At 32.7% G+C, this 25,314-nt stretch overlaps 2 protein-coding genes across 4 annotated transcripts; both read left to right on the forward strand.

Moving 5' to 3' along the window:
* Positions 1 to 701: 701 nt before the first annotated feature.
* LOC139809829 (probable cytochrome P450 6a14) lies at positions 702 to 13,218 on the forward strand. Of its 3 annotated transcripts, none has more exons than XM_071773053.1 (7): positions 702 to 846; positions 4,943 to 5,118; positions 9,535 to 9,904; positions 10,879 to 11,222; positions 11,395 to 11,625; positions 12,077 to 12,328; positions 12,800 to 13,218. In XM_071773053.1, exons 2-7 carry the CDS (start codon positions 4,950 to 4,952, stop codon positions 12,961 to 12,963), a joined length of 1,530 nt encoding a protein of 509 aa, XP_071629154.1. In that variant the 5' UTR covers positions 702 to 846; positions 4,943 to 4,949; the 3' UTR covers positions 12,964 to 13,218. The 3 variants fall into 3 exon arrangements, with proteins under 3 accessions (XP_071629154.1, XP_071629153.1, XP_071629155.1); XM_071773052.1 differs by lacking the exon at positions 702 to 846 and adding an exon at positions 4,699 to 4,799; XM_071773054.1 differs by lacking the exon at positions 702 to 846 and adding an exon at positions 4,730 to 4,795.
* A 1,495-nt stretch (positions 13,219 to 14,713) lies between these two features.
* LOC139809933 (catalase-like) lies at positions 14,714 to 23,481 on the forward strand. Its single transcript, XM_071773225.1, has 8 exons — positions 14,714 to 14,983; positions 18,314 to 18,488; positions 19,357 to 19,498; positions 20,346 to 20,496; positions 20,653 to 20,832; positions 21,131 to 21,322; positions 21,409 to 21,645; positions 22,505 to 23,481. The coding sequence occupies exons 1-8, from the start codon at positions 14,921 to 14,923 to the stop codon at positions 22,901 to 22,903; spliced, it is 1,539 nt and encodes a 512-aa protein (XP_071629326.1). The 5' UTR covers positions 14,714 to 14,920; the 3' UTR covers positions 22,904 to 23,481.
* The last annotated feature ends 1,833 nt before the right edge of the window (positions 23,482 to 25,314 follow it).

Consider the following 25,314-nt stretch of genomic DNA (forward strand, 5'->3'; position numbering starts at 1 on the left):
GCTTATTGATCAATCTGTTCGATCAATCTGTCCACGCAGATATCGATAAAAGGTATGGACTAAATGAAAATCAAAAAAGGTCTTTTAATGAAGTTATGTGGAAATAATTTTTATCGTGATGGACCTGACCGAGTATCGAACAGATTTATCGATACTCTTCGTAATGCAGACCTTTCATTTCTTTCATTTTTATTTTATTTTCTTCTTTAACAATAACCTTTACCATGTAGTTCATTGTAAAACCGACTAATTTTCACGTGAAAAATTAATTAATGTGAAAGTCACATGAAATTCATGTGACTTTTCATTTTTGTGGAAATTTTTACTTTTTTACGAGTTTACACTATAGTGCCCTCTGGTACCAATTCCCCCGTCCTCCCCTATATAAATATGTGTGTGTGTGTATATGTTTTGTATAATATGACAAATCAATCAAATACTCTCGGTACGTACTGGTAAAACTTATTTATTATTTTAACATTTCTTTCTGGAAATAAAAATAAAATAAGAAATAAAATAAAATAAAAAAATATATATACGTTCCATTAGAAATAACTCAAATAACCAATCAGCTTCCGTCTCTTCTTTGTTACATTAGAACTAACCAATTAGATGCTTTTCAGATCTCGCACGAAGGGTAGAGTGGGGCTGTAGAGCACTAACTGGGAGAAAAGAATTCAGGTCAGGGTCTCGACTATATAGCATCGGCTAACAGCTCTTCTCCCTCTACTCTATAATACCGTATACACCGTAGCACATATAACACCGATCGCCATTTTGTTACATCCATATCCTTGCCGTGAACATTTCGAACTGTGTGTTGCTCCCAGAAGCTTTATAAATCAGGTAAAAAATTGTTCTACTTACATAATGAAATGAGTATAAAAATCTAGCAATGTTTACTTTTTAAGCAATCTTGGCTTATTGAAGTGTTGAAGAAAAAAGGTTATATATTCGCCGCATTTTAACGACATATATTTCGGATTTTAGCCTATATACTTGCATGCATGCTTTTACCCAGCGAGAAATGATCCGATAGACGTCGATTCGACGGGTCATTTCTCACTGGGTATATTGTTATATAGACACTCAGGTAGCAGAGTGACGTCATATGACGTATTAATAACAATGACATCTTTAACGTCAATAAGACATTTTTAGACGTCATCCTGCTACCTGGGCACGTGGTGAAGCATTGGGAGGAGCGCTCTGTAAATAAACGACGGCTATACATGAGCGACGTTCGTGTAACAGCTGGCGCTAGACTATGCTCGCGTCGTGATCGTGATTCGCGGTTCACTATTAGTATAGATTCGGCGTTTGCCTATGTAGACATTATAGACCCTCCACTTATTCATGGTTCATCATTTGTTATTCGCGATTTCGATTAATCTCTTTGATTCCGTCAAAAAATCGCTCCACTGGCGAATCGGCGCGAATGGCGAACCGCGAATCACGAACCACGAATCGCGCATAGTCTGGCGCCAGCTCAGGTAGCAAAGTGACGTCAAATGACGTCTTAATAACGTCTTAATGACGTCTATGACGTCATCTTTGCTACTTGGAGCTTACAGCCGTCGTTGTTTATAAAGCGCTTTTTCTAATATTTCGCAACGTACCTATGTAGCACGGTGCAGTGAACGTTAGGCTGCTCCTTCTCATCGAATCGCACGAACGCATCCTGATTCGCGTACCTTTGTTACTAATTTTCTCATTAATTATTGAGAAATTACAAAACGGTAAACGGACTTTTCGATTTACAATCAGTTTTATCCGCTCTACTTGCCCACGAGCAGTGTTCCGCATATTGCATGATACCCGCCGCTGTATGTATTAATTATATCGCAAATACTAAGTAAAAAACGTACAATATTAATATTATTAATATTAATTAAATATTAATTAAATAGGGTAACTGAGGGGAATATGCCACATTTAACAAAAATTTGATTTTTTCCCTATTTTTCTTTCTCTTCAAAGTAACTTTAGCATACTGGTCTCCTTTTTCCTTTTTTTATCTGTTATTTGTATATTTTTTAAATAAAATATTTTGATAGTTTACTCCCATATAGCAAAATGTGTTCGTTCTGATTGTGAGTTCATATTGTATTCACGTTTATTAAAAACATGATGGCAAGAATAGACTCATATGCTGCTCAAAATGCAGACATTTATTGTTATGAAATCTATAAAAGTTTACAAAATATTGACATAATGAACACATAAATGATGTTTAATGAAATACTGCATATTTTTGTATGCATATAAAGTTCAGAAAATTACGACAATGTTTGCTTGCATTTATTACAGTTCGTGAGTTCACTGTACAATAAGTTTTTTTTTAGGTTAGGATATGAAATAAAATAAGAATATTATTGACAATATTATATATTTATTTAATTGCAGATTCCTTTTTCATAACAAAGTAAAATTATTATTTATATATAATTATATAATATATGTTAATATTTCTATCAACGCAGATTAATTTTGATCTTGGTTTAACTTACCTGTCATCTTTTCCTAGTTCTAAAAGTTAGAAAAAGATAGAAAGTAAGATAAACCGAGATTAGATGTTAATCTACATTGGTAGAAATGGGCATAAGGTCCCGTTCTACAAACGTTGGTTAACTTTTAACCTTAGGTTTAACTCACTCTTTGTCTCTTTTTAACGTCCCTCTTAAAAAGAGACAAAGAGTGAGTTAACTTAACCGACGGTTAAAAGTTAACCGACGTTTGTGGAACTGGGCCTAAGCGTGCATGCTTACGCGCTTACAGTAATACAAGTCCTTGGTTTCCTGCGACAATCCTGTAAACATAACAAAAATCTGCAATGATCTGCAATTATAAACAAATTTATAAGCATATTGAGCATCAAATGAGAAATAAAATCACACACACATGCGTGCGCGTGTGTAGAGGAAAGTCCCCTATTATGAGATAAGCTAATATGCGATAGCCGGGTTTCTGCTGATAGGTTCTATTTGTTGGTTCTACCATGAACTTATTGCTTTTGGTGTAAAACCTATTTAGTAGAAAATTCTTTGTTCGATCATGCATGCACTCGTTATGAATATTGAACGTGTGATATACCTACTGCCACGTGTATTTGGCACCTTTTTTTACCTTTTTTTAAAAAGGTAATTTTGTACTGATATCAGGCATTTTATAATGTTAAGGGGGGAAATCACTGTGACGATTTCAAAACATCGATTTTTTTAAATATTTTCTTAATGTTTGGGGTCTTGAAAATATGTATCTCTAACGTTTTATAGAAATTCGTAATATTAACGGAGTTACAGCAGTTTTCTTGGAGGTTGCTCGCACCCGGCTGCATGCTACCTGAAAATATTTTCAGGTAGTGTGCAGCCGGGTCAAGTTGCCTATATATACTTCTAATCGACGATCCTCAGTAATTTCCTTAATAACCCTTGGTATTTCTTTGGCCTTGCCTCTATTGTTGTTTTTTGTTCTCTTTTTATTCGAAGTTTCGAGACAACCGTTGCAGTCAATCTCTCCACATTTTTTAGGCTTATACTTTTAAACGCATTTTTCTCGAAACTACATTTTCATACCTGGGAGCTCGCGTATCTCGGTCAATTTTTATCCAAATAATTTGAAAGTTGAACAGAATGTTTATAACAAAATTGTCTTTACGTAAGCGTACGATTTTTTTTTGATTGGACAATTAGTTTTATCGAAGTTTATTGTTGTCGCTCTTTCGCGATGCCGCGTGGTTCTCTCGCTGCGCTTACTTCATGAGCAGCTGTTATCGTATATTTTGACAGTTATGTGTATCAAGAAGTTAATGTAATAGTAATATGTAGTATAATGTCAAAGCTAAATAGCGCGCGCGAAGCGCGCGTCTGTAATGTCCAGTATTTCAAAAAAATCCGTACGTTTAACTGAAACTATACTCTATTCCACGAGAGAACATTAGTCGGATCGGACGAAAACTCGTCCGGTCCGAACAGGTCACGCCTAGAAAGTCTCCCTTCCACACCGCCGTATGTCATATATTATGTATATGGCACTGAGAAGCGCGCCATGCTCTCCTCAGTCCCCACTTTGTTGCTCTTCCTACGCGTCTATGCGCGGAGAACTAATGTTCTCTCGTGGAATAGAGCATAACATTCGTATAGTTTAAAATAACATAAAAATTTCAAACATCTCGTTCTGACGGAGCACGAGCGCACTCACGATTTTTTTGCGGAGGTACATGGCGGCACTACACACTAAAGACGCAAATATTAATATTTTTTAATGTTTTTTTTTAACAATATGTTCAATATATATGTACTTTAAAGAAATAAAAAACCAATTTCATTAAATTTATTATTTCTCGCAAAAAAATTCACGAAAATAGCTTTTTTCCGGCCGTCACAGTGGTTTCCCCCCTTAATGTCACTATTAATTGATATTTACCAGCCGAAACCTACTTTTTTCTTATACTATGTTAACCTTTATTATACTAATTTCATTTTTACTATCTAATCTAACTCTTATATTTCCCGTCACCACATGTACACTTAATTAACGAATTGCAAAACACGAAAGATAAATAATCGTTCACATTTACAAGATTTAACTTGTATAATGTATTAGTGTTGTTTTTGCATGATAAGCCATTATTTAATTATGCTGCAATAAACTTGTTATTTTTCTATAATTATCAATGTCCTTCAGAACTATATATAGAGATATGATATATAAGCGGATACATACGCATTCATAATTAGTTTTTACAGTAGCGTACTTCGATCAAGACGTGTAAATAAGAAATAGCTTCGAGACAGTCGGTACTTTCGCAAATGAAAAATATCTAAGAACTTTATACGAATAGTGAATAGTGAAGAAGAAATTTAATTTAACTTATTATTCTCACCAAATTTTGCTTTAACGTTAACGTTTTACAAGAGAATTGTTTATTGTTATGTTTCAGATTAGCAATGGTATTTGCAGAATTAATCGGGGCTTTTATCGCTGCCCTGAGCATTCTATACATTTATTATAAATTTGTGATATTTGATTTCTGGCGCAAGAGGGGAGTTTTCTACATCAAACCTGCTGTATTAACTGGAAATATAACAGCCCTCTTAACTGGAAAAAAGCAAATAGGTGAGTGTCTTTCTGTAATATTAGTGCACAGTATGAATACATGTTTACTTCCTTGTGTACATTGTTCTATATCTTTTATTAATTTAAATATTTAATTATAATTGGAAATACGAAATTGATATTTGAAAAGAACAAAGAAATATAACAAGCATAACATTTAATAGCCACATAGTGGAATTACATGGAATTCCCACTAAATATATTTTTATATTTTACCAAACTGTAATTGCTGTATAATTACTATATTTTATTTATTATTTATTCAAAGACCCGGATTGAAGGAATATTTCAATTCGGTTCCGGTTATGGTTTAATAAAACATCAAATAACTGTTCCGGTTTCAGTTTCGGTTTTTTGACCAGTGAAAAAAATTAAAACCGTGGTGGTTTATTTCGGTTACAATTACGCGCGCAGAGGGGGAGAGGTTTGAAATGTTTTATACATTTCTTTTAATAAACTCGGTACGTGGAAAAATAAAAATTAAAAAATTATATTACTTAACAGAATAACAAAAAATGTAGAAAAAATTAATTTATATAAGGGTTACTTCAAACATTTATGCATATTGTAGATTTTCTCATAAAAAATAATTTATTGAATACAAAACCTCTATATATCTTAAAATCATCTTCATTTTGCTTTAACACAACATTTCAACATTTGGGCAAATCTGGTATTCCTGTCAAGATGCCATTTTTGTCGCTTTCTTTATAGACACTTTATAATGTTCTAAAAGTGTTTCTCATGAATTAAGTAGTTTCTTCAGTTTTTTCACTACATTACCTCCACAAACTTCAAGTAAATAGAGCATCATGGAATTCTTATGAAGTCGGGTTCTTACCTCGCAAAGTTTAAATTTTAATATATGATCATTGATCACTGCGAGAAATTTGACTTGAATCAGTTCTTTCTTCCACTTCAAGATTGCGACTTGTAGAAAAGAGATAATTTAACTCCAAGGAACATAATAATGAACCAAATAAGGAATAGTGAGAGAGGCAATCGGAGCCACGCGCGGTAATTATTGCGCAATCAATATATCAATATATAGTCAATAAGATAAATTAGTCAATACATATTCAGACGTTTCGACACTTTCTTTGTGTCATCTTTAGCGTATAAACAAAATTAATATAAATTTCTTTTTTTTAATTGATATTTGCTCTATTAAAACTAGTCTAGAAGACTAACCATTAATTTTATTCTACCACATTAACTACATGCTTAATAACTAAAGTCTATCCACTGATGCCCTTTAGATTTTCCCCTAGCTGCGGTGTTTCCCTTCTTCCGCACTCTATGCTTTTGTCTTACACAATATCAAATGGTTTGGTTCTCTTCAGCCTTCGGACATGGTGTTAATAGTCCAGCAGTTGAAGAGCCTCTACGTTCACATGTTAACGAATCCGGGCTTCATGCTTTCCGGCATAATCTCTTCTTTGACATTTGGGATCCCAAGGTCCCGATGAATGTCCGAGTTACGAACATACCAAGGTGCGTTCACCATGTTACGCAACACTCTATTCTGAAACTTCCGGATACTTTTAATGTTATTATCTCTGGCGCAGCCTCAAAGCTGAATACCATAAAGCCATACCGGTTTCAAGATCTGGTTGTATATCAACAACTTATTTCGTATTGACATTGTGGAATTTCTTTCTAGAAGCGAATAATGTTGTTTATACTTAATGTCTAACTCCATTCTTTTTTCTTAACATGCTCTTTTCACCAGAGTTTTGTGTCGAGAGTCATGCCTAGATATTTAGCATTTATCTCATTATCTGGTAGGGTATACTACCGTACCATTTAATATACATGAAAATTACAAAGATATAAGATATAAGATTAACGGTCAAAAGCGATAAAATGGTATAGTCGATCGGTCGACAAGCGCAGTCAAATCAATAAAATAATAAAGAAACGAATAACGCATTTTTTCAGCCTGCGTGTAATAATAATAAACCAAGTGAAGGTTCTCCTGAATAAATCAAATAGGGAATAGTAAGAGAGGCAATCGGAGCCCCGCGCGGTAATTATTGCGCAATCAATAAGATAATTAGTCAATACATATTCGGACGTTTCGACACTTTCTTTATGTCATCTTCAGCGCTATTGATTGCGCAATAATTACCGCGCGTGGCTCCGATTGCCTCTCTCCTTATTCCCTATTTGATTTATTCAGGAGAGTCTTTACTTGGTTTATTATTATTACACGCAGGCTGAAAAATGCGTTATTCGTTTTTTTAATTATTTTATTGATTTGACTGCGCTTGTCGACCGATCGACTATACCATTTTATCGCTTTTGACCGTTAATCTTATATCGTTTGTAATTTTCATGTATATTAATTTTGTTTACACGCTGAAGATGACACAAAGAAAGTGTCGAAACGTTCGAATATGTATTGGCTAATTTATCTTTTTTTTTCGAGAAATTTATCAAATTTTTTTTTCTTCAATGGTTCTACAGCTCAAGATTGAGCCATGGCTTTTTGAAGTTCGGCCTTCATCAAATCCGAGGCCTCCCTTTTGGTTTCGTAACAATAATTTTGCCCTAGTGCCCCAGCCTAAAGGATATTACACTCTCGGTGGGTTGCCATTACCCTTCCGAGAGGTGGCGGTCAAATAAAACCGACGATTTTTGGTCGGATTTGAACTCGGATCTTCGGCTCATTAGAGCAGCGCACATCTTTCTGCGCCATGATAGTCACCGACTAATTTATCTTATTGACTATATATTGATTGCGCAATAATTACCGCGCGGGGCTCCGATTGCCTCTCTCACTATTCCCTATTTGATTTATTCAGGAGAGCCTGTACTTAGTTTATTAATAATAATGAACCTTACCAAAATATGTCTGATACACAACTGACACAAATATCAAAGCTGATTATATTAATATATTGACTTATATTATTCTATTGACATTCTCAATGTGCATAACTTTTGAAATGATCCTTGCATATTTAAATTAGATAAGATGATAAAGAGAGAAAGTATTCGAATAATATAAATTCCTTCATGCATGTGTATACATGTGTGCACGGACTAAAATCGCAATTGCGACGATGATGTGCGTAGTAGAAACATATGTAGTGTAACGAAGTCTAAGAATTATTGCTTATAACGTTTCTATTAAATCCTTAATAATTCTTATTACGTAAACGTGTTTTCATATACTTTGTATCGTTGGCTTAAGGCACCTGGGTACTCGCTGCGGCCAATGCATACTAAATCTTGACGTCAAAGACAAGAAATAACACGCTGAGAATTCTTGCGAGCCATTTGCAAATAAAAAGATATTTGCATAAAATAAGATTACTTCAGATCATTTCTACACACTTCAAAAATACTCCGTCTATCTCTTTCCCTTAACAGTTGATAAACAGCCGTAAAATAAATGTAATACGAAGCCTAGTCGCGTGCATAAGCCTAAATGACTAGACTTCGTATTACATTCATTTTAAGAGCAAGAATTCTCAGCGTGTCAATTGTCGCCTCTGACGGCACGATCTCACATGACCGCGGCGAGAGCCTAGGAGCCTTAAGAATCATTATAAATATCATAGAAATGTATAAAAAAAACACAGGGGAAAGAATGCAAAATATTAAAAATAATAAAAGTAATGAATTATATAGAGGGTGTTTGATTGATGTATGTCATAAAAGAAATCTTATATTCTATATAAAAAGGCTCATAATCAGTCAAAAAGTTTTTTACAGTTTTTTGATATATTTAATATTAAACGAGATATTGCGTGTTAAGTTTGAATAATTTCTCAAATAAAGCATCCATAAATGAGGTGCATGTCTGCATATTCCGCAAATGAGAAAGACAATGCATTGAAATCGTAAAACTGGCTTTGAAGCAAAAAAGAACACTGCTAAAATGTGTTAATAAACTCTGATATAGAGAATAAATTTTGTTATGTTTACATTATTTTGCTTATTGAAGCAAATTTTACACAAACATGCTTTTATGCAGGCATGAAGCAAGTAGGGGAATCCTGCTCTTGATCGAACTTCTGAACGCCGGCGCGTAAACCGAATAAAGAATCAATTTCATTAAATTTATTTTTTTCTCGCGAAAAAAATTCATGAAATCAGCATTTTTTTCCGGCTGTCACTGTGGTTTCCCCGTTTCCCCCCTTAAGAACCGGAAAGAGAATCGAAAAAGACCATAAACTGAAAATAATTTATTGGTTCGATTATAATTTCGGTGTTATATATTTTATAAAATTTGGTACTATATGTATATATTTACAGTTTTACTCCAACTAAATAAAGAAAGGGTTATGGAAGTTTTATTATTACAAAGCCATTACTATTTTTATAAAATAAATGATTTGCACTGTTGTTTATTGTATTTCTACTTAAAAAAAGTCGCAGAATTAATTAACAAAAATTTGTCAACAGGAGTATTCTTCCATGATATCTACATGAAATATAAGGGTCATCGCGCTATTGGAATGTATTCACTTCATAAACCAAACTTGGTAGTCGCCGATCTCGATCTAATTAAAACGGTGTTAACAAAGAACTTCGCAAGTTTTCATGATCGTGGAACGTTCTGCAATGAAAAAATTGATCCATTGTCCGGTCATTTGTTTTCAATGCCTGGAAAGAAATGGCGAAATCTGCGTACCAAGATGACACCAACTTTCACTTTAGGAAAAATAAAACAAATGTTCCCGATCGTGAAGGAATGTGGCGATGAACTCGCAAATTATCTGGACAGCAAAGTACAAATGAGAGATTCCATCGAGATGAAAGATATATTTGCGAGGTAATTTTTTTAAAGAAACTATTATATAAATAATGTTGTTTGAATGACTAGGAATAGAAAATGTTTAATTTAAAAATAAAAATAATTAGTGAAGTATTGGGGAAAAGAAAAGGATAAACAGTTTGTCTTAGAACAGATAATTTTTCTATAATAAAATGTTCTAATTGATTTGATATTTATTATTGCATGATTAACAAAGTATAAAAAAAAATTATTAGTCAAAAGTATGTTAATTCACAAAATAGAACATTTTCCACGGATGAATGAAAGTAAGTTTTACATACAGCACTTTTGAAACTTACGGCATGCCTAAGAAACTTTCTAATATCTATTTCTAAATACATTAATGTAATACAAGAATATACAGAAGACAACATGCTTTAATATAGTCATTGTCTGTAGTGTAATCATAATGTGCATAATTGCACCTGAGATATTATTGATAAAACTCGTCCGACTTTGATTAATAATGATGATTACATTTCAACATTTAAATATAAGAAACGTTTAAAACTAGCAACATTGTTAACACTCTTATTTGAAGATTATATATTCTTTTCATATTGAAATATATATCTATGTATTTCAATAATATATATCCAAATTATTCAAGTACCAAAGCGGACAACGTATTGATTTACGTTATTTGTAAATATAATTGTACGTATAATTTATAATTTATAATTAAAATTATTTAAAATTTTTCAAAAATAATTTTGAAAGTTTTTCTTTAAAATATTATAGAAAGATGACGTATATGACGGAGATTCTTTTTAAGTATTAAAATGCCATTTTTGGACATTCTTTTATGTATATATCTACATTTTCGATATCGTTTATCCGAATTCGCTTAATTTATCAACCTTCGTCGCGCGTATGAATTTATTCGTACATTTAAAACATCTTCAATGTTTCCAACGTTGATGTAGAATTTGCTAAAATTTATTAAAAATTCTTGTCAATTTTACCAATAGATATACAACGGACGTAATTATGTCAACGGCGTTTGGTATCAAATCCAATTGTATTGAGGATCCGAATAACGAATATCGTAAACATGAAAAGAAAATTTTTGAGATGAATACGATTTGGATCGCCCTATTTTGGTTCACGCCGAACATTATGGAATTGTTTTCCATCCCTATCACACCCCAATCCGTCACCAGCTTTTTCATGAATTTGTTTCGAGAGAATGTGGAATACAGGCAAGCTCATAACATCATCAGACACGATTTTATGGATCTGCTGATTCAACTCATAGACAAAGGCTATGTTGATCCTGAAAATAGCACGAATACCACTACCACCGAGACGACATGTAAATATATATTTATATCTATATATTATACGTGTATATTAATATCTTCCCTATGTATCTTGAAAATTTACATTCATTGTCTCGAAATGTAATTTTGTCTCGAATGCAAATTAAAATCAAATATTTAAGATTTCTTGTTAAAAACAAATTATTTTACTTTACTTATCCGCAGCATCTATAAATAAACTTACTATGGAGGAAGCAACGGCGCAGAGTTATATTTTCTTCATAGCTGGCTACGAAACCTCCTCGACGACAGGAACATTTGCTTTATACGAATTAGCTCAACATCATGATATGCAAGACAAAGTTTGCAAGGAAATCGACGAGATGTTAGCAAAACATGGTGGTCTCACCTACGACGCCTTGAACGAAATGACGTATCTTCACAAAGTAGTAAATGGCAAGTGTATTATAAATTATCGCATTGTGTTTTTACTTATTCGTATTTGGAGATGCAATTTTCGACAAAGAAAGATTATATTACACGAAAATATCTTATTATTCATATGTACATTTAAATAAATAGTAGAGGAAAGTCCCTTATTATGAGATACCACATCTATTTTGTGTGATTATCGGAAGTCTATGGGCAGAATTGAAAAATGTAGTAGGTCATTTCTACTAAATAGATTTTACCCCAAGGGCAATAAAAGTTCATGATAGAACCAACAGATAGAACCTATTAGTTTAGCAGAAACCCCGCTATCGTATATTAGGAGCTTTATCTCATAATAGGGGACTTTCTCTACATATTTAAAAATAAATATGTATAATACATTCAAATAAATAGTTTGCATTTTAGAAGAGATATATACATATATTTATACATATATTTCTTTGACATATTTCAGAGACTATGAGGAAATATCCACCTCTACCAATGTTAAATCGTACCTGTACCGAAGATATAAACTTACCGACAATGAACATTCATGTGCCAAAGGGGACTTTAATCACTATACCAGTGCTCGGGCTGCACCGAGATCCGTTGATATATCCAGACCCAGATAAATTTGATCCGGAACGATTTAACGCAGACGTGGCAGCAGAAAGGCATACTTATGCTTTCTTACCATTCGGGCAAGGTCCCCGAATCTGCATCGGTAAGAATACGAATTAATCTATTAATATATATTTAATTTATACATTAATCCATTGTTTATGAATTATTTTTGTTTATAAACTAGTTTATGTACCATTTGTGCAAGCTTATTTTTTATAAAAATAATTACACTTTTATTGACAATTGACAACAACATGTGTTTCAATCGTTGCATTTTAAACCATCTTCTTTAATTATATTTTAAAAATATATTCTGCTTATATTAAATATATATTTCTCTCTGTCTTTTCTGCGATAATATTTATAAAAATATTTAATTAACAAGTTGATAATTTTTTTGTCTTGAATAATTTTTATCGTGTTTTAAATTCCTCTATAAAAAAAATTATTTTTTAAACATTCTTATAATTATACTTATTAAAACTTTTTAAAGCTTAGATTGAGCTCGTACGAAAATATCTGGCATGTATCATGCGGCATTAATGAAAATATTGATATCATTACTTTTCAGGTGCGCAATTTGGCTATGTACAGACAAAAGTCGGACTCGTGAGTCTTTTGTCGAAATATAAATTCAATCTTCATCCCCAGACTTCAGTCCCGCCTGTTTTTGACGAACGTAATCTTATTCTTTCGGCAAAAGGTGGCATACGCTTGATTATTGAGCCACGATAAAATAATTGCGCTTTTAAGTGAACTAGAAATATTTGTACTCTTGGCTTATTTCAAATATATAGATATTAGTATACAATTTAATAGATAAGATAAGATTATCATATATTAGATGTTTACACATACAATAATGAAGAAGATTATTAAGGTAAATGTATTTTATAAATAACATATTTTTACTCCCGACTGCTGCTAATCGAAGGTTGGCGAAGACGAGGGAGTATGCGTTTCATTATAAATAAATTTTTCTTTTTTTAATTATTGTTTTGTTATTTAATAAACAATAATATATGTCTATTGACATATATTGTATTTTTTATTGCTATATTATTGTTCTCTTATATTTATCGAGCGACAGGACATTATCATTATGCCAAGTATACATAAAGACTCTCCATGTGACAATATCACCGCATAAACATCGAAGCGCTACCTTTCCGGATTTCTTACGTCAAACGAGCTTTCGAGAATAATGTCTCAGAAACAGAACCAAGTTTAAAAAATTAAGGTAAATATACCAATAATGCCTGAACATGTACCTATGTCTGGACATTTTTTAGTCCTTAAATAAAAGTTATGACGCGAATTAAAATCAAAGAATTAAAGATAAAAATATTTTTCTTGCATTATATTTTTATCTTTGATTTTAATTCGCGTTATACTTATTTAAAAACTAAAATGATAAAGGTGTCTAGACATAGGTTTTAAGTGTCCCGGCATTGGTACATTTACCTTAACGATATTCTTTTTTCTGATTTTATACATAATAATTTTTTTATTTCATTAAATGTGGCCTTTTAAGGTTTAATTATTAAAAAAATATTTTTTGTACAGTAAAGGATTTAAAAGATTGCCGTTCTATTTATATTAATTATTAATTAATTTTTTATTATTTATTGATAAAATATAGAGAATTAGTTTATTCAATTTAATTCGCCTTACCTTTCCACGAGAAGTGATAAAATTATTACTAGAAATATTATAAATGTCATAAACAACGTAAATTAAAAAGATAAATTAATGTGGACTGATCGAATACGGCCAGCAACGAAGAACACGGTGAACAGAGTCACCTGATTGTGTGGAAAGTGCAATATAATCTCATTTCAAGATTATATAATTCTTATATACGCACAAACAAGTATATAAGTTTTGATTTGACACTTCTTTTTTTCTGTGTAAGGGAAAAGACACTTCTTACACAGAAAAAAAATGTCAAATCAACACTTATATACTTGTTTATGCGTATATAAGAATATATAATCTTGAAATGAGATTATATTGCATTAAACGAAGAAAACTTGCTTGAATGAAGTCATTTATATCATTTATATAATTAAACGAAGTTTTATATAGTTCAATCAAGAAAAAAAGTTGAAATTCTTATAAGAAGATTATATATTCTTGCGCATTTACAAATATATTTGTGTTAATTTGACACTTCTTTTTTTTCTGTGTATTGATGCCAATTAATGACTAGCCTATGGACGGGATGGATGGGATTAATATGTTATATTTAAAATCGGACTATGAATACGGCCGTCCTATATTCTATTCCACAAGAGAACATTACCTAAAGTCCTCCGCGCATAGATGCGTGGGGAGAGCGACAAAGTGGGGAGAGCATGGCGCGCTTCTCAGTGCCGTTTACGTAAATATGACACGGTCGGTCCCGGCCCGCTCCTCCGTCGACGTCAAGTTGCCGCGAATCGCGCACCCTCCCAGGCCTCCCACCCATCAGTCGCATCACCGCTGTCGTCCACCACGTTCTGACTTCTGACTCCGCGGCAATCCGGCATGGACATGATAAAAGCTCGCCGTCGCCGCCGCGCCGGTCAGTCCGGTCAGTCGCTGCGAAACGTCGGAAGACTTACTTGTAAATCGCGTCGTGTTCAATTCCGCGTTTCACGCATTCTCGATTGGGTGATCTTACGGTAACTGTGAGAGATCGACCAGCGAGATGTCCTGCCCGATGAGGGATCCCGCCTCGGAACAGCTGAACGATTACAGAAGCAAGCTGAAGGTAAAGTGATCTCATATCTCTCGCCTACATGCAACATATCGCGTAGTATAATTTCGGACTAAACCTGTAAAAAGTCTGTGCAAACTCTAGTTTTTAGCAAACAACTCTTTTTTTCGACGAAAAACGAAAAATAAACTGTTTGATTTTTTTTCTAAAAAAATTAGAGTTTGCGCAGACTTCTTAGAGATTCAGTCTGAAATTTATACATATCGAGAACATGTTCAATTTTTTTCAAGTCAATTTGAGTTATCGCTGCAAAACAAAAAAACTTTTAAAAATTATCTTCGATCAGCCATCTGCAGTGCCATTTTTCAATGCATATTTTCAATAAAAAAAATTTTTTTGTTACAGTTTATTATCCTAATAAACATTGTGTTAAAGGACAAATTTCGGTTTTAATTTATTTCTTTGTAATAAATTCCCAAAAGAAGCTTTATTTTCGACAAATCTGACTGCCTAGTCCTCTTAACCCTTCGTAGTCACACATGGGTCCATTGGACCCACACTCATTTGGATCTAAATATCAGTTAAATGCCTAGCTTAAAATGGGGCTTGGTCCGCCATTTGCAAGAGTTTGAAGTATCCTCTATAGGTAGAGACCGTTAATCATGTACTCGTTCACGATTTTTTTTCAACATGTTGCCATTTGATTTTTTCACAAAACCGCAGTTGTTTTATATTCTAGAATGTTCAAGGTATGTTTCAGAATTATTTGAACCTGATCGGACCGATACCATTAAAATGGCAACCATTCAAAATCGACTGGGTCAATATGACCCAGTATGACTCTAACACGAGATTCTAGAGAAGTGTGACTACGAAGGGTTAACATCATTTCGTATGCATGCGTGAGCTAGTCAATGTTTATTGAAGCGAAGATGACTCGGGTACAATAGACGCAATAGTTGTCGCAATAGTTTGCGCGAGAGGCATATCATTTTTTAGCAAAAACGAATGTCTATTGTGAATAATGAATTGATTAGCCATGTATAATGTCAACAATGACGTCGTTTCTTATCGATATGCGCGCATTAAATGCGATTATTTGTGTTCAGGCAATTGCAATTTGCGGTGTAATTGTAACTGTGTTGTAATTGTAACTATATTGCAATTGTAATTTTGATAGAAAGTAAATCTAAATATCTAACTGTACTTCAGCTCGGTTACTCTGTCTATTTATTTAATGATTACGATTCGCCCAATTAAAAAGAAAGCTGTTAACTTTGTTTTTATCGTTTTGATTCGTAGGGGGGACCTCACTCTCTTCTATCTCTTATCTCTTGCATAAGCGAAATTTTTACTAGATAAAATACATGACTTGCAATCGCGTATCACATGCTATATCATTCCTGATATAACGTGCAAAGGTCCGAAAATTTTATGCTATCCGATATGGCACAAGCGCCTCATTATATAATTTCATATTTTAATTCTAATATTTTACGCACTATTACTGAACACAATAAAATTGATATATTTTATTATTTAATAAATATATAATGATTATTGATATACTTAAAAAATGTCTTTGGGAATACATTTAGATACTGTTATATTGTTGAAATCACGTACTTTGAAATGTTTGACTAAGCTTGTATAAATTGTACGATTGTGATTAATGATATTCCTCAGTTTGCATACATTGCGCAAGAATATATTTGCTACGTTGTCGAAGGCTAAATCACACTTGCAGAACGAGCTCGCAATATCGCATTTTACAGCAAAGTTGCGCGATAAATTTTATTGATATAATTCTGATCGATATTAGAGTGTAGGCCACAAACGCAGTTTCAGATCTCTCCGATCAATATTGTAACTTTGTACGAAATGTGTGAGTCCTCACGTAAAACTCTTGTTTCGATAGACGCGTTTTTGCAGGAATTTTTGAAATTAAAGTTTAACTTGGATTTGAAAACTCTATAAGATATCAAGGCTCCGGACATAGAGCCGGGGGGGGGGGGAGCATTCGCTTGTCAATTAAAGATTTACATTGTTTGAAATCCTGAGGAAAAGGTAAGAATTACTAGAACGTTTAAAGTGTTTGCTCGCACGCAATCGTAATTTATCGTTACACGGCGCTCTTAAGATTTGCCATGTATCTTTAAACATTTAATCGTAGAAATTTAGACTGTTATTATCATGGTCGTAGATGTGATTAAGAAACGAGAGTGGCGTCAATAATTTTTTTAAATTTAGAATGATTTGTATTGCAAAATGTGTTTTAATAAGATGTAATAGATATGGTTAAGAAAATAACTAAAGCTGCGTCACTGTGGCGTGACTGATAAAGTGCAGATACGGATAAGTTAAAAATATTGTCCAGAGTAGCATTTTTCTCTACGTGCATCTATCAGATTAAACAAATAAAACAGAAGATTAAACTCTCTCTCAACGTGCTTTATCTCGCGGTATCAACGTGACACACCTCGTCGTAACGCTCAGGTGAGGTATATCCGAGACATTTGAAAAAGAAAAATGCGCTTATCCGCGCGTAATTTACATTTTAAAAGACCTAACCTGGCAACGATACAGTCGCGTCGAGTGGCATCGAGTCGACGACGATGATTTAATAACAATATATGCTGTGTCATGTTAAAAAGAAATTCTCAGACCGTGCGATATTTTCGGCGCGCCGTGTCCGTCAATCTCCAGCCGCGAAACTGCATGGTTAAATCGAGGCATTCTTTGAAAAAATAACCAATATACCTTTGCATTACAACTTAATAAACATTCCTCAGATTAACTATTACAAAAATAGAAATTAGTCACGATTTCATCCAATGTCCTTGGTATAGCGTGATTTCCTGAAGTAATAAAACTGATAAACGGATCTCTTTCTTAGATCTCTAGCTAGTGGTAATATTATTTATTATTTAATACCATGTAGTAAAAGATATATGTGTTGTTAATGCGATGTATATTTATTAGTATTTCCCGCGAATAAGGAGTTTCGCCTGTATTTTGCTTACATTTTAGTTAAAAAGTAGTTTTATTTTAAAAGAATTAAGTTGTAATTAAAATTCGACAAGCATGGCACCATACAATTTCTCAGACCTAATAACATTGACCTAATAAAGAATGTCGCAGTAATTAATGATAAAATATTTAAAATAAAATTTTACGTAAAAAAGATATGATTAACAAATAATTTTTATTGAAATAATTTTTAATAGAATATTATAAGCATCGTGATACCATGGTTTTAGTGAAATTGATCAAATCTGCTAACAGTTAACGGAGTTTGTCAACATTCACGAATATCGCATTGTAAAAACAAATTTATTTGACGCATGATCGACTATTTATAATTCTCAATTAATTTTTTTACAGAATGAATCAGCCGTATTACTAACTGCCAATGGAGCGCCCATCGCTGAGAAGATGGCCAGCCTCACGGTTGGTCCCCGAGGACCCATGTTGCTGCAAGACTTTGTTTTTCTGGACGAAATGTCGCATTTCACTAGAGAAAGAACTCCCGAACGAGTTGTGCACGCGAAGGGAGCCGGTACGTTCTCTAATTTTCGATACTTAAAGCGTGGTACACATTTTATCATTGTACTCAACACACACGTCGTGCACATAAATTATGAATCGATAATAGGATGGCTATGAGAGTCAGACGCAGTTATCGGTGCGTAGATTATCAAAATTACTGATTTATTTCAAATAAATTACATTCGAACGTTTCGGCTCTACACTTCAGGAATAAATCAGTGATTTTGATCATCTATTACGCACCGATAACTGCGTCTGACTCTCATAGCCATCCTATTATCGATTTTTAATTTTGAGAGTCCTCTAACTTATTACATAAATTATGTTTCTAAAAAAATGAATTTTTTTTATAACTAAAATAAAAAGCAACATAAAATGTTTACATATTGAATTGATCAGTTATAATATAAAAATCTTCATAACTATTAAAAAAGTTCACCTAAACAGTTGGGTTTCGAATTTTCGTGACGCACGTAAAACTTTGAACGTAAATCTTAGTGAGTATCGATGCTGCCTTCCCCAAATCAATTTTTAAAACCTGGATATTTCGATGACATTTAGAGCTCTTTCCTCTAAAATTTAGATTTATTCTATAAAATATCAAGACTTTTTGAAGCCTAATTTGGTGAAGGCAGTAGAATCGAGATTCTGCGTGCTGCAATCGTTTGAAAAAATTTGTAAAATAAAAAAATAGATACTTTTAATATTTATGATTATTTTTATATTATGATTGATCAATTATCCAATAAAATATTTATGAAATAAATCCATTTTTTTGGAACAGAATTTATAGCACGACTATGTTGTACATAAGGTATCTTATCCAACATTTTTATCATTAACATAATTATTAACTTTATAACTTTTTCTTTTTATAGGTGCGTTTGGCTACTTTGAAGTTACTCACGACATCACCAAGTATTCTAAAGCCAAAGTGTTTTCCAGCATCGGAAAGAAGACTCCTATCGCTGTAAGATTCTCCACCACTACTGGTGAAAGCGGTTCTGCCGACACTGTTAGGTAATAATAGAGAACGTGCCAATGCTGTGTAATAGAATATGATTTAATTCTGATGCCGATAGTTTAATAAATGTTCGAAGGAAATATAACTACGCCTCTCATTTGCCTTTTTGCACATCCAATATATGTCAGTTAGATTTTTCTGCATACACTGAAAAAAGAATACTTAGATTCAAGAAAATATTTTTTCACATAGTACCAATGGCTTATTTACTTAATATAATAACATATTTATTTAGAATTAGATATTTTTACTTATAATTTAAGTAAAGATATATAAAAAAAATACTAATTCTAAATAAATATGTGATTATATATTAAGTAAATAAGCCATTGGTACTATGTGAAAAAATATTTTCTTGGATCAAAGTATTTTTTTTTTCAGTATAAACTGGAAAACACTATATAAAGTTATATTTCATATCATAATATAATCAACATTATTAATCACATCATAAAAATTATATTATTAATAGTTATTTTGACGAGTATATTGAGATAAATATTGCAGTATTTATTATGAATGTTTGCAATACCTTTCTTATGTGGTAGGGAATACATACGATACATATAAATCGTCTTTGTGTACGGGCGTATCTACATCTATGTATCATACTCCAATGCTTTTTGCAGTAGAGTAACTTTTTATCATTCAGTGTGGTGTAAGGTGTAATCGGGAATACGATTCACAAGGATCGTGCGCTGCTTTTTAGAATTATGCTTTACTAATGCAACTAATTCGAGTAGCGAAATATACGTGATAAAAATGGAATGTAATATAATTCTTGCGTACGTTCGTCTGATTACTATAAGTCTGCTTATTAAGTATAATCTGTTGTTTTTTTAGAGAACCACGTGGATTCGCCGTAAAATTCTACACCGAAGACGGTATCTGGGATATCGTGGGTAACAATACGCCGATCTTCTTTATCAAGGACCCTATCTTCTTCCCGAGTTTTGTACACACGCAGAAGAGAAATCCGGCGACTCATCTGAGGGTTCGATTGAATTTACAATTTACAATTATTATTTACAAATTATAGTTTAAAACGCTATTAATTAAGATAGCATTCATGTAAAATATATTTCTTACGTTATAAAAGCTAAATTTTATATTGTACTACAAAGCCTACATCAATAAAATCTTTTTTCAGGATGCTGATATGTTCTGGGACTTTATTTCCCTCAGGACCGAGACGACGCATCAAGTTATGTATCTCTTCAGCGATCGTGGCATTCCCGACGGATATCGCCACATGACCGGCTACGGTTCACATACGTTCAAGCTAGTGAACAGCAAGAATGAAATGGTCTATTGCAAATTCCATTACAAGGTCTGTCTTATTCATTAAACCAGAAAAAAGTAACGTGTTATTCGATCTATCTATAATAGTTATCCGATTATAAATATTTAATGACTAGCTTAAGCTGTCTGGCGTTGCCCGTCGAGAAAAATCCGTGAAAACACATTTTATCCCTTTTCAATCTGTTAGCGAATTTCTAAACATCTCTTATTATTGGATGCTTACGTCATGGAAGGAATATTTTCTAGGTTTAGGGATTTGGGCGTTGATGAGTCAGTCAGTCAGTCATTCAAGACATTTGTTTTTATATAATATATACAAATTTCAGACTAATCAAGGGATCAAGAATATCCTTACGGAGAAGGCCGCCGAGCTCAGCGCTTCCGATCCTGACTACTCGATCAGAGATCTTTACAATGCTATTGCTAAGGGCCAATATCCGTCCTGGACACTCTATATCCAAGTGATGACCGCTGAACAAGCAAAGACCTTTAAGTGGAATCCGTTTGACCTGACAAAAGTAATTATTCTCTAATCCACTCGATATTCTAGTTATCTAGTTCAATAGATACTTTTGAAAACTATAAATAACATATTTTCTTATAGGTGTGGCCGCACAAGGAATATCCGCTGATACAGGTGGGCAAATTAGTGCTAAATCGCAATCCCGAGAACTACTTCACCGACGTGGAGCAAATGGCCTTCGATCCGGCGCACATGGTACCTGGTATCGAGCCAAGTCCCGATAAGATGCTGCAGGGTCGACTCTTCGCCTACGGCGACACTCACAGGCATCGCCTGGGCCCGAATCATCTCCAGTTACCAGTGAATTGTCCGTACAAGGTAACGTTTTGTAACATCTCAGTCTTTAAGATGTTTTTTAAACATACGTGCTGTCTGAGGTCTTAAAATAAACCATAATGGTTTGGTATTTTTATCAGCTATGATAAAGTGTTTCTATTTTTTCAAAGAAAAATATAAACATTTATCCACATAATACAGTTTTTACACACACACACACACATGCACACAATCATCTTTATTTATTTATAACAAAAAATCAACAATTTATAACTATATTTATGTTTTATAAATATGTATATGAAATCATATTAATATAAGAAGATTAAAATTTTGTCACATTTACGCAGTAATGAAAAATACGCAGAACATATTTTTCATTATATGTTTAACAGTCAATTTACAATAAAAATCGGATGTTACTTAAGCAGTTGATAACTGTGATTTAAGCTATTACAGACGCCACTCGATTATGATACGATTATTTATTAATATTTAATTGTACCATTATATTAATATATACAGAGTGCGGCATTTAAATTGAGATACTTGAATATCTTGAAAAGAAAAGATTTAAAAGAAAAATGTTCCAGACGAAAGTTGTATCGTCTGACGGGGGACAAATAAAGGTAAAATTAATTTTTGAAAAAATCGATTTTACATTTATTTGTCTCTCTTCAGACGATACAATTTTCATCTGGAACATTTTTCTTTTAAATCCTTTCTTTTCAAGATATTCAAGTGTCTCAATTTAAATGCCGCACTCCATGCATATTGCTCTGTTTATATATCACATAAACTACTTATAATATTAATATTATATTACTTACATAATTAATATTGGATACAATAATTATTAATTATAATTAATCAAGATACAGTATGTATATTAATTTTGTAGGCGATTTCCGCGATGCACTATCAACGAGATGGTCACATGTCAATATACAACCATGGTGGCGCACCGAATTATCATCCGAATAGCTTTTCCGGGCCGAAAGAGTGCCCAGCCGCTCGCTCGCCGCCGTTCCATGTGAGCGGAGATGTGGATCGTTACGACTTGGATGAGGATGACTTTGGTCAGGCTACTACCTTCTGGAGAATGACTCTCGACGAGCCAGCCAGAGAGAGACTGGTGCAGAACATGGTCGCGAGTTTACGCAACGCCTCGACATTCATCGTCGAACGGGCTGTGCGAAACTTTGCTCGGGTAGACGTCGATCTCGCTCAGAGATTGACGAACGGCTTGCGCAATTGCAAAGTAAATATTAACGTCTTGGGAAAATCGGCTAATCTCTGAAGAGGATGTACTCGTCTCTCTCTTTCGTTTTACACTATATAACACGTACTAAATGTTAAATACGTAATTACAATATGTAACACTTTTTATTAATCGAACATGTTTGTCAGATCTTTGCCGAAAATATTTCTTTCTACACTCTTTTTAATCGATATTTCATTCTAGAGTAATTGCTTTACCTACCCTTATAGAAATTTAATAGTGTAAGTGATTTTTTGGCTAGTAATTAATCACTTAAAAGCACTATTAAAAGCACTGTTAATAGTGCTTTTAATAGTGCTTTTAAATGATTAATTACTAGCCAAAAAATCACTTACAGTATTTTTCTATAAGGGTACTAATACTATTTTATGAGAGTATAGATATATAAAACTTGTCAATGGTGCCTTTTTACGTACAAACCGAGTACACTATATTTGAGAAAAACTGATCATTGTACCGTTATTTTTTAAAATAATACATTTTACGGTGATTATTGATTGTGATGATCTCTAAATATCTTTAGATTTTATGGCACTTTTAATGAAGGGATGTGTTGGAATTTATATGTAAATAAAACTGGAAATTCTTACAAGCAAGTGTATTGTATTTTGATATTTCTGTACCATTCCTGGTTTGCTTTATTCGTAGAAAAAATTAAAAAACGGCCGAATTTACTTGGACGCGAATTCAATGCAAAGTCCAAAATGCATTTAATCGCAATGACGTTCGGTACAAGCAAGATGGCTTTTAAAAATATTGCTTATACCTTTTCCTCGATACTAGTACCAGATTAAATAAAATTAAATTGTGTATTATCAGATAAAACCGCGCAATTAATAACTAATCTATATCGAATAAAATATATTTAATACTCGGGGCTCATTTGTTGGAACAAAAACTATTACACGATTTATCGTCAATCCATCAACGAATAACATTCTATTATTATAACATATGTAATAATTATTTTATATTTTACGAGTAAAACGGATGTAAAATATATTACTATAAAAAATATGTAGTAATCATATATATTATATATTATAATATTAATAATTATATATTCAATTATATATTGAATATTTATATTATTGTATAAAATATGTAATAACTATACACATGTAACGTATTTTACATTAAGACGTGTATCTGCATATGTGATTCATGAATGAAATTAGCTGATTCTCCAAGCTTCTCTGATTAGTTAAAACGCGTCATATGCTCCATGCGAGCGTTCGTTTAAAATGTTTGAAAATTATTATTTCGTCGTGTTGTATACGCGGTGACTACTCTGGCTGAACGTTTTATACAATTTACAAAAGGTATGTCATTGCTCAAAATTTGCCCTCTTTAAAAAAGTAAATAAAAAATTTGACATTTTTTATCTACTTTTTTAAAGGGAATATGAGATGCACAAGAATTGAACAAAAGACGGAATAAATATAGCAAAGATATTTGATAAAGCAAAGAATTAATATTATAATTAGTATTTTAGTCATTATTTGGCATGCAGATTGTATCTTTTGTAAGAATAATATTTATGGATAAAATTTTTAGAGTCTAATAAGAAAAGTATTATAGGTACACGGAAAAAAAGGATAGCTACTATAATATATATACATATTGCTAAATGATATATATATATATATATATATATATATATATATATATATATATATATATATCATTTAGGGACAGTTTCACCAACGTCGGTTAACTGTAACCTTCGGTTAAACTCACTCTTCGTCTCTTTCTAAGGACCAGTTTCACAAGTGTCGGTTAACTTTTAATCTTAGATTAACTCACTCTTTGTCTTTTTCTAAGGGGGACGTTAGAAGGAGGCAAAGAGTGAGTTAATCTAAGATTAAAAGTTAACCGACACTTGTGAAACTGGGTCTAAGGGGGCAGTTAGAAAAAGATGAAGAGTGAGTTTAACCGAAGGTTACAGTTAACCGATGTTGGTGAAATTGGCCCTTAGCAATAGTAGTAAAAAAAATTAATACTTGATGTAATTTCTCTATTAAATTATAACGATGTTAGGTTCTGTTATTTTAATACTCGATGTAACGACTTTTTAAATTTCAACGACCATGGTTTTTTTACATTGATGAAGGCCATATTTAAGGCCGAAACGTCTGTATTGTTTATTAGAATATAATAATTTAGTAAAAACACCTAGCTTGTTCGCCAGCCCTGTTATTGAATAATAGTAGTAAAACTTTAACACACATAAAAGGTTTTGCTATTATTGCCAAATTATAGCTCTTGCTGCAAAAAAATGTTAGTTATCCATATTTTATTACTAGATTTGTTAAAGTAGTTAATCCTTTTTTTCCATGTATATGAGTATAAATACATAATCTTTTTTGTGTAGGTACATAAATTTTCCTTATGTATATATGCACATTGAGAAAATGCATAATAAACAT

This window comes from Temnothorax longispinosus, chromosome 3, assembly GCF_030848805.1.
Source record: "Temnothorax longispinosus isolate EJ_2023e chromosome 3, Tlon_JGU_v1, whole genome shotgun sequence".
Classification (NCBI taxonomy): domain Eukaryota; kingdom Metazoa; phylum Arthropoda; class Insecta; order Hymenoptera; family Formicidae; genus Temnothorax; species Temnothorax longispinosus.